At 39.8% G+C, this 11330-nt stretch overlaps 1 protein-coding gene across 1 annotated transcript in view; it reads right to left on the reverse strand.

Annotated features, from left to right (window-relative positions):
* Nucleotides 1-5966, reverse strand: part of LPAR1 (lysophosphatidic acid receptor 1) — a 51116-nt gene extending 45150 nt beyond the window's left edge. Inside the window, exon 1 of the mRNA XM_009895868.1 lies at nt 5798-5966. Coding sequence (XP_009894170.1) covers nt 5798-5857 — 60 coding nt within the window. The 5' untranslated portion in view covers nt 5858-5966. The remainder of the gene's footprint in view (nt 1-5797) is intronic.
* Between the last annotated feature and the right edge of the window lie 5364 nt (nt 5967-11330).

Here is an 11330-nt window from a genome sequence, read left to right on the forward strand (position 1 = left end):
CGGTGATGGTCAGGAGCGCACTGAGCTGGCCCAACAGGGCCCCAGACTGCCAGCGCTGTGGTTTCAACTTCTTGTACTTCCTACTGCTGCAGAAAAGAAGCAAAGGCACACGCAGATGAAGTCTCTTCTGCTGCAGAATTCTGCAAGCAAAAGGAGATTTAGGAAATTAAGAAGCTTGAAGAATTGGAAAAAATATCCAAGGAAAGGCAGAGAGTGAACCCATCCCAGCAGCAACCTACCTAATAATTCAGACACTGCTGCGTTGTTGCTGCTTTTACACAGATTCAGCATTTTCAGATGAGCTGCATCCCTCGCAAGCACTACCTACATGTTCTGGTGAATGTTTTCCAGTTGAGGAGAAAATGAAGACTGTTTGAATCAGGGCATAGTTCTACATCAACACTTCCCCCTTACATTGCTAGGATGGCTTAAACACTTTAATTACTAAAGATTCGTTCCCAGACCAGATAGCATTTCTTTGCTGCCCTGTCTCTGCCTTCCAAGCTCCTCTCAAAGGGAGGTCACCAGTGCAGTGCGGAGGTATTGCAAAAACAAGCTAACTGGCTTTGCCACTAGGAGAGACATGATTGGACATGTTGAGCCCGAACTGGGTAGTTGAGCCCAAATGTCCCTTACGGAGTACAGAAGGGGTTTCTGCAGAGCTTTTCAAGCTTCATTTTCTTCTGGCGGAGCTTTCATGAGAAGCTGAGCTTCATAAACATTAACCAAACATGGGTATAGGCTCAACACCTCCTTGCTCTGTGGGGTACACAGGAACACAATTATATTCCATCAGCTAATTTAGTGACTGAAATGTGGCACCTCTTATGCCTTCAAAAAAAGCCTGTGTCATGACGCAGACTGGGCTTGTCCACTGTCTCACCAAGTTCACTCCTGGTTGCCTACCTGACTTGCCCTCAAGGTGAACATCGTAGCCAGACATCCGACCTGCTGTGAGTCCCTGCAGGCTGCTGCATAGGATGAGTGTAATGCAGGACAGACCTTCCCCATAGACCCCAGCCCTTGGAAGAGCTTTCTGGAGAGACGTGCAGCACACAGTCCCCTACCTGTGCAACTTTAGAAGCCGTCAGGGTGGAAGAAACAGGAGGAAAAAAAAATATCAGTACCTCTAACATCCCCAGTGAGTTTCCATGCATAATGAATTGCAACATGCATCCTTCGGGTTCAGTTTGGTGCTCAGTGAGCCAAACTGGGAATTAATTCTTGGCTCCAGCTGCTGAAAGACCAGCCTTTTATGCAGAAAAAATGCTGTAGGCTATTGGGGCTACTTCCATATCCAGGGCACACCTTCCATCACTCCTCAACCAAGCAAACCAGCAAAGTGAGCACTTGGGAGAGTTTACCCCACAAGCAAAATGCTTATTCAAAGTTATGTTAATGAGCATAGCAAATTTCACTTTGGGAGGGAAATTGAGATTTCCAAATAGAAATAAAAAGACTATCCTGTGTTTACCATGGCAAATACTTTTTTTTAATTCTTGAAATATATATCAGACAGTTTGGGTTTCTTTTGCTTTGATGCTCTGTTTTGTGTAATATATAAACAATACAGAAAAATCTTTCTCTCACAGGGCTCTGGCAACAATGGGTTCTTTATCAGTAACTTGTTCATACAGTACTGAGCAGCTGCCTATAAAGCAGTATTGGTCTGCTTTGAACAAAACGGAGATGTATTTTGAACCCCTGGTAATCTCGTCTAGTATAAGAATGAAAAAAAACAAGTGTACAGGAATTTAAGTTTCCCCTATGATGCCTGTAACTGGGTGGATATACCTCTAATCACAAACTGTTTCTTCCAGTCTCACCACTTGCTTTTGTTCTCTCATTTAGCTTATTTACCACCACCAGAGATCTGATTTGTTAAAGAGGTTAATTTGTTTACTCACCTAGAAGGGGAGAAAAAAATCTGCCCATTTGTTGGCTGCAGAAATATGGGCACCAAATCCAAAATGCAAATAGTGTTGGGCTTTGTTGGGGAAAGGGGTGACAGCAGCTGTGCCACCCCACAAGAATCTGTTCTCAAGCATCATTATAAAGAGGAAAAAGCTACTGAGGATGACCATTCTGTGGCAAGGATAGTTTAAATCTCTTCCACTCTAATTCAAACAAAGAAGAAGGGAAAAATAGAAAACTATTCAATGGCACAGAGTAGGAGAAGTGTTTTTTGGCTCCGGTAACCACACAGCCATGAAAGACCACTATAATGGAAACTGCTCTGGATTTCTCTTTGGAACAGCTGCAAGGCAGTTATTGAAATGTACTCATTTACTTCTAGTGTTTGGCTGGTAAGATCCACTGCTGGCGAAAGCAAAGAAAGAATGATGAATTTTCGTTGTTTTCTTGTTTTAAGCATTTCTGAAGCACTGTTGGAAGTCCCTGGTTCATTAAGCTCAAATCATTTCTTCTTCAAAGCTTTTACTGCAGAATTCATCTCATGCCATTCACAAAGAGAGAAGATACTAATCACTCCACAGAGTACATTAATCAGTTTAGATCACCACTTGTTATGTTTCCTTTTTGCAAACAGCAAAGCCCTCTGGGATGCTAAATGCTTCTTAGAGAATTATTTAACTTTCCGCTTACTGCATTATCCGATTAATGAGGTTTCTATGATAGAATTTTTCTTATACATAGCTGAGGCATGAAATCATCACATGTACCACAAAATATCCCCAATTTAAAACTCAAAAAGTTCTGTTACATTTTGTTTCTCCGTCTTTAGGAGCAGGATTGCTTATCTAATCTGAAATCACTAGATTCTGCCTTACAATAAAACCCCATTGCCAAAAAATCAAAGAATATTCTGGGAATTTTTCACTTAATGGACTTCTTTGACATACTGTGAATGGTGTCCCAGAACTATTTTCTATTTCATATTTCAGCTACGGATAGCTAAACTACCCTGAAACTTTACTTATCCTTCACATTTAAACATGACAAAGATGCCTTAAATCTCTGCTCTTAAATGATGCCTTAAATCTCACTCCATATGTCTGGTAACAGGATGCTGGTAGGGATGACTGTGGAAAACGTGCGGCTTCAGTAGAGGGTTGTAGAGAGCACCACGAGCAGTCCCTGTGCTGACACACTAGCAATAAGAATATTTTAAAACAGTAACAACAGTTTCACACCTGGCATCAAGAAGTTACTTTCAAAAACTATTCCAAAATGTAAATCTTTTGTTAGCTGACTCAGAAGACAAATCTTGAGAAAAACACCATTTGCAATTAAATTAGTAGGAACTTCCCTCATTGTGGTGCCACCACATGCATCTATAGGATTCAAGTCCAAGCAAAACCTGTCTGGGTGGGCTTCAGATTGCAAAAGGTCCCGCTGAGGTCTCTGGAATTCTCTCCCATGGTAAATAAGAGTCTATTCTTATTTGCCCTCTGCAGTTAAAGGACTGACAATAGGCAGAGGAAAATTTATTACTGAGATGTACACACATACATACATATATATGTATACAAAATAGATAATATTTATTTCTAAGACTAAATGGACCAAATGTGAAGAAAACCAACTGTCCTAGCAATGCTAAAGGAAAGTTTAAAGATAAAAGATAAAAACAAAAGATTAGAGAAAGTTTAAAGTCAAGTAGCAGAACACTTCTTTTTGTAACTGAGATGCCATCTAGCTCATGCAGAAGGCATGCAAGGCTACTTCCAAGTTTAAAAAAAAACCCTTCCTTAAAACATTAGTCTCTAAATGTCTTCTGCAGCACACTGTGGCATTTGCTCAGTTTTAAAAGGCAAAATAATGTCCTCCAGAAAAAAATGCATTATAATGAATATAGTTTTCTAAACTATATCCAAAATTCACTTGTATGTCAATGGAAATTTGAAAGGCAAGACCATGTAGTCCCAGTCTGAAAAGTGCTTTACTTCAATACTTCCATCGAATGATTTGTCTCTTTAGCTATGTGTCTCACTACATCCTTGCCTGTTAAATAAGCTCTTCCTTACCCTCAGAAACATATACATGGCTCTCAGCTGATTGTTTGGAGCTGTTACTCCTTTACATAGGATTGAAAACTTATATCAACCATGAGATCCACAATGGTTTACTGAAATGTACGTGAATTCATGCATGCATCTAAATCTGCTCATATGGATATAAAATTTGAGTCCATTTTTACAACCCAAGGTTGAGAGAATGATATTTTTCTACCATAATCTCCCACACTGAGATACCAGTCTTTCCTTTGCTTCCTGTCGCTATTTCTTTTCGGCTCCCAAGTCAAATTTCAGTGAAGCACAGTCTCTAAAACCCAAGAGTGGAGGACTGGGTTACCAGTTAGTGACCAGAATTATCCATTTATCTGTAGTCTTTGGTATAGTGATGTAAGTCCAGGGCAAGATTTATTCAGTAAAAATTCCTTGCCGACACAGGACACATACATTTATTCACCCGTAATTACAACAGAATGCTGACTATGCGGATCATCAAGTACTTTACAAGCAATAGCTTTTCTTCCACTCATTCTTGCACCACAGTTGACCTTGTTTTCCCTTTGAGAAGGCATTTATCCTGAACAGCAATCCTTAGATACACAGATTCCTCATACGTAAAGAAGGCTCCGAAGAGAGAACCGATGGAGACAGGGGTGCAAGTGCCTTTTAGAGCACATGAGGAGATGGCCTGGAGGAGCCTTTCTACAGAAAGGGAGAACACTCCAGCAGCAGGCAGGCAGCCTGGGATGCAAGCATACAGCATCCACCTCCTACGAGGTATTCTGTTCTGCTGTAAGGACACAAAATCCTTCTCTGACCCTAACAGGGATGGAGACTTGAAAAGCAACAAAAATACTTTTAAGATATACTAGTTCTCCACTTGAAAGACAGGAGGAAGAGGAGCACAAATAAGTTTCTCCAAGGCAGGTTTCAGATTCAGCTCGTTTCACACCACCACCCTTTAGTTGACATATTTTTTGTATCTTCACAGGGTCCAGGGATCTCTGAACTACTGCACTTCTCAGTGCACACTGCTAAGAGATGCAGTCTCCTGAGCCAAAGAATCTCCACCAAACAGAATAAAAAAGCAAAATAAACATTAGATCTCCAATTTTCTGACATCTACCTTAATCAATTGTTGTGCCCTCTTCCCTAAAATACACATCTTAAAAGTTGTAAGTTGTAACAGACATTTCAGTCTCTATGAAGTCAAAGGGACTTCGAAAATGCTTTTCTGAGATGAAATCTTGACTGTTATTAACATCTCCTTTTCTGTTTGTAATATATACTTAACCAGAAAACACAAGTACTTGGTGTTCAGTCCATAGAGCTGAAGAAATCACTTAGGTATTTATAAATATTAAGTCTGAAACACACACTTTGATTCATGAAACCAAGATTAGTGTGTTAGTAATTTTAAGTATATTATTAATTTTATTGCTGCTTTTGGCTTTAAACTTTAGCTTTTCTGATAAGAACACTGAACCTAAAGTTTCCTACAATATTATTCCAACTGAACCACATTATGAGCTCCTTCTTTGTATTCATTAGGCACAGTAAAAATCAAACCGTACTGCAGGGACCACCTACGTAGAGTCAATAAAGATCATAATTGGCCAAATATTTTCTTCTACAAACAGTAGTATAACACAGCAATGTCCTGTCTCAAAGTGTAACAACATGATGAGTGTCTTTAATGCAATATTTCAGGAAAAATCCCCTCGATGACTCAGAAGTGAGACAGGAGAAAAAGCTAGGATTCAATGAGGAATATGAAAGAGGTCTGGTCAGTTCAGCTGCCAGTTTCATTGTGGTCTACTCACCTCAATCACCTCAGGTTGGGACATCATGGAGGACGGCACCAAATCAGTGGGGATATCCATAGTAGCTCAAAATGTCCCTGATGTCTTTGCACCCTTCCTCTGCACCCGCAAACCCTTGGTTGGAACACAGGAGCACTTCCTCAGACCCTAATCATGCTGGCATTTGCTCCTAGTAGGAAGGAAAAAAAAAAAAATATCATTGAGAATAGTAAGAGAACTGGGTACGCAGTCAACACCCAAACCTCTCGGCTGCTGCAAAACCAGCCCGTGAGTTTGCACAACCTGACGTGCTTACATGACCATCCACAACAGATTTGCAGGAGACGTTTCAAAGGGCACATTAGAATTTGATTCAGAACAGACAATTCGCTCAACCACGCAAACTAGAATTCACACAAACTGAATACAGCATGAAGGCTAATGCATAAGCCATATACACATTCGCAAGGAAAGATGGTCACCTACAGAGCATTGGAATCATGTTAACCTTTTTTTTTTCCTACACCAACGAAAAAAAAAAAACCCTTACAGAAGAGTACTCATCGAGTTACTTGCTGGAATTTAGGATACAATTACTTCCTCAAGAACTATTGTTTTACAGTTCAGTGATCACATGAACTTTTCTTCTGTGTTAAGAAAAAATAACTTAAACATTATGACATCTTTGATTTATTTTAACCATACTTATTTTCATACCAGATAGGCACAGCTTTGCTGTAGGTGAATATACTGAATTGCTGTGTAAAGTTTGATCAGATGATCCAACAGAATGAAGTTATTTCCATAACTATCATGTTTATCAAGGTTAGATCAGCATCTGCATATGTTTCTATTCTTTCGGGCAAGGAAAACCAAACCAAACAAAAGGGGAGAAAACTATAAATGGCCAAGAAATTAAGCCCATTTAAAAATTCTCATCAAAGACTACCGCAGTTTTTTTCCCCAGCCAGGCCAGACATATACAACACAACCCACAACTTAGCCACCACAGAAAGGCTTTTTGAGAGACACCTATTGTTCTCTGTATCTACCACTTCCTATTCTACAAGTCACAGCAGAAAACTACTTCTGCTAACTGTATTCAGCAGCCAACATATATACCAAAAATGACCCCAAACCTAACTGGTGTTTTTTAAACTGAGACCATGGTGTAGTCATACAGATAATGCTAGTGACTTTCCTCACCTCCAGTTCATTTTTTCAAAGGCAACACTTAACTCATCACACCAAGAAAGAACAGATAAATGCTGTAGGAAAGTTGCACTCCACATGCTTTTCTGAGTCAGTTATAGCTTTCTTTTTTTTTTTTTTAAAAATGTTGTTCATTTAAACTCAGCCTTTACATGCCACTGTGGAAATTATTCCTCCTTAAAAAGCATCATCTTGAAATGCCTGCTTCACATTTCAACACATCCCCGCATGCCTTACGTCACATGTAGCTGTCTCATCTTCCAAACTCTCGGATCACTTTTTCCATCTTTATATGGCTTTCCAGTGACCCCTATTCTTTCCTACTCATTTCTTGCTAGTAACCTTTCATTCTTTCCACTCCTTGCTCCAAACTTCTACTACTATACTCATGGAGAGGACAGAAAATGGAGATTTAGCATTCCTCCAAGAAAGACTTCACTGGAAGTCAAAGAACGAAGCCACACATCCTTCAGGCTTCCCGTTTTCTTTTCAAAAACACAGTTTTGCCTATTTTGTGAAATTTGCTGTTTTTTCCACTGTGCATGACAGAAGAAGGAAACAGCATCAACTTGAAACTACTGCTTTTCTGACTTAGGGAAGCTTTGCTGTTTGACCAAGAGGAGAGCAATTTTCAGTAAAACTCGCATCAACAGCCTCAAGATACTCAACCAGCACATTTCATCACTGTCTTGTGAGCTGTCACAAATGTAACTTAAATAAGATCTCATAAGACCATTGTTTCTGTTCTTCTCAAAACATGCTTAGGAGCAGCAGTGTTACTGCATCTACTTTATAGCAGCTCACTATTAGTTTCTTTTAAAAGTTATTCTCTTCTCTTAATCCTGCACTGCTGCCACTCTTGGATAATGAAGATGGGGAAAAAATTACAGACGAAGCAGACTTTAGGGAAGACTAGACCAAAACCAGAGGTATGCTTAGAATCTTGTTTGCCACATATAAAAAAGCAGAGAAAATGACCATTTTTACTAGGGACCATCACAGAGCAGAAGAGACGAACTAAGGAAAAATAATAATCTTAAGTCTGTTCAGCCTTTGGCTAGCTCTGTGTAGTTCAGGTAAAGCAAAAATGACAGAAAAAGCTTAACCCCATAAAATCCAACTAGCACTTTAACGCAGATGAGAGGAGTAGTCACTTTTCACTATCTCTCCACGAAATAGAAAGCACACAATTAGTAAAAATTTCCTAAGCCTGTGATCATTTCGCATTTCCCTTCTGCACCTAGATGCCTTTTCATTGCTTGTATTGCGCTGATCCCTCTAATTTGACCAGGAAAAAGAAAGCTCTTTAGGCTCCTAAAAGCATTCCAGCTGAAAATAGGTTGGGCTGTACAAAAGGACTCTCCCCGTGCTCCCAACCCACCTCATCTTCTTCAGCAATAATAAAGTACAGAGGGGACTGTGCTTTCACAGCAGAGCAGAAACAGGCTGACTCCATTCAAGCAAACAAAGGTGGCTCCTAACTTAATACCCGTGTGAGATCAGGGTGCAGCCCTGTGTTTTTCAAGAACTGCAAATAAAGGGAACAGGATCCTCAAATGAACTTCACTAAAGGGCATTATGACAGAAAATGTAATCTCTATTAAAAAAGAAAGTCTGAAACACAAAAGCATAGGAGTGGCTTCTTACTAATGAGATTTTGACGGCTTACTGCATTACGGAGTGTTGAGAAAAATACCCACATTTGGAAGTAGATTCACACATATATTTCCCAAACACTGGAACTGCAGGTGTCACAGGCAGATACCACTCTACATACTCTTGTCCTGATATATGCTGTTGTCTTTACAGAGTGCTTCTAGAGGACTGCGAACTGGGGAAACACGTTGGAGCCATATCTAAAATTTGTAAAATGATTATAGAATTTCTTATCCCCCGTGAAGGTGACTCATCTCTCAGAAATTATGCTTCACCATAAACTACAACTCTTAGAAAGTAATTTATGGTAACACATTGAGGTTTTCGTTAATTGAGGGAAAAAAAAATAAAAAAATCAGCTGACACTCGGTAGAGTAGCACATATCTAACGTGGAGCAGGAACGCATCCTCACTGAACAAAATATATGCTCTCTGACACGCTATGATTAAGCACCATGATTTCTGGATCAGTTGTCTGAGACCACAGAAAAGAGGAACAATGCAGTTTTGTGATTACTTGGAGTGGTCAGGAGAAATACAATCACGTATCACAAAAACATCATCTTGAAGGAACCGCTTCCGGAAAATCCATTAGAATAACAAAAATTATTACCTTTATTCCTTCCCAGTTTCTTGCACTGTACACTGTGATCTGCAATGTAGGAGTGATACAGCAATACCAACAACTTCTGCATCACTGCGTATCTTGTCTAGGACCACAAATATACACTGCCTCTGCTAGAGTGAGGTGCGGGACTGAAAGGCAAATTGGATTTTCAAAATCTGTCTGACATAGGAGACAGCCGCAATTTCAGGTGTCCTGCTTGTTGCTGTCTTTCAGCTTTCTTTTCTTTCACCCCTATCAGAGCATCTTTTGGTACCATAACTTGACTTCACAGACCTCAAGTTTCTGGATTACATGACTCTGCAGATGCCCATTTGGTATGACCTTGAAGTTGTTAAATGTGACTTAGATAAACAGAGCTACCCTCCCTGCATACTTCTAGCGAACAAAAGCCTAACTTACGGTTTCTCAGAGCACAGTTTTAAGTCCTAATTGATCCCAGATGGACACGACCCGTAAACCCGTCAAGGAAAATAAAACATTTGAACAACATGTGAAAAGGCAAGAAAGTAAGAAAAAAATCTCACATAAGGGTCCCACTTCCAGATGTCACTTCAGAGACATTCCAGATTTCATGTGGGATCTGAAGTCTTGCCATCCAAAAGTAATCATTTGGCATCACTCACCTCCGGCAGCCTCCTTCGCTAAACAACCGCTGCTTGTAAGCGTTGGTTTGTTCAACACACAAATAAAAGCGTGACCCTACCATGGCAGCCTTACAAGGCAAAAAGGCAAGTGAACACCATCCAGGGAAGAGCAACAGCAAAGATTTGACCTGTTTACCACTTCATTTTACCACTTGTTAAAGTGATGGTGATAACATGAATTTTTAGTTATCTGCCATGGACTCATGGAGGTGTTTTTCTGCTCTCCAGTAATCACTTGGTTAATAAAAGAACAACTATGGATACACTTCCTAGCACATAAGAAAATAAACATGAAAGGCAGAAAAATTGGTTTCAATTTCATGCTGCTAAGAAAAGAGAAGAGGCCTTCCTGTTACTCCTTCCTTTACTACAGTGACTGCTAGGAACTATTGCAAAAATTTGGATTTTCTTTTGCAAGTTACAGAGTTATTTCTAGTAATAGAAAAATATTGCCTCTTTTGAGTCCTTATATTATTTTAGGTAAAGCCTTCACCGCCTCTTATGTTGACACTTTGAACAGCAGATGTACCGATTCAATCACACAAATGCAATTCTCTAGCTTAAAACTGTTCTGAAAAAGTTATTTAGTAGCAACTCTTCAAACACTGAAACTTCTCTTGATGTATGCTTTAAAACAATTCATAAAAAGATCCTAAAAAAACCCCAGGTTGTGTTGACGTGATTTCGTAGGTGAGCAGAGGTACCTGTAACTGTGAAACTATAGTCTTAGCAAAGGGCAAACCACACCGCAGAAATACAGGTAAGAAGCTCTTGGTGTCCCTGAAATTGCAAGGTGATCCAAACTCTGATGTCTGTATTGACTTCTCTGAAACAGTTTCAGCAAGCCTTTGCATAAACACAGCAATCTTTTTTTTTTTTTCTTCTTTTTTTTTTTTTTTATTATCAGTTTACTACTGATTAGAATGAGGGTAAAAGACACGTGCCAGCTCCCTGTCTGGTCACCTCAGAACTTTCCTCCTCTTTCCTCTCATGGCATGTCTGGAGTGGTGTTTCAGCAAATGTCTTGTTTTGTATCAGGGACCAGACTGCAGAATCTTGAAGTGAGTTTGGTACATGGTGTACTATGACAAATGTGCAGAATGAGCTGCAAAAGGCATGTGAAGCTTTACTGGGTGACCCACCAAAGCATAAGGACAAGCTGAGCTAATTTAAGTGGTCAGGATCTCTACAATCCGTATTTCCTCCCAATTCTACCATCTCTCTGTGTTCCAGGGTGTGTTCTGCCTGCAAATGAAGATAACCTCCTGCACCCTGCATTAACTTGCTCAGTAATTAAAAGAGCCACAGTAAGTTAATAGCTGTGATTCAGTATTGGGCAAAAGAAACAGAAAAGAAATAAAAGAGATTTCCAGACAGATGGTGTGGCCCATTATGGTACTCTTGCCCTAAAGTC

The sequence above is a fragment of the Charadrius vociferus genome, unplaced genomic scaffold (assembly GCF_000708025.1).
Source record: "Charadrius vociferus isolate BGI_N301 unplaced genomic scaffold, ASM70802v2 scaffold231, whole genome shotgun sequence".
Classification (NCBI taxonomy): Eukaryota; Metazoa; Chordata; class Aves; order Charadriiformes; family Charadriidae; genus Charadrius; species Charadrius vociferus.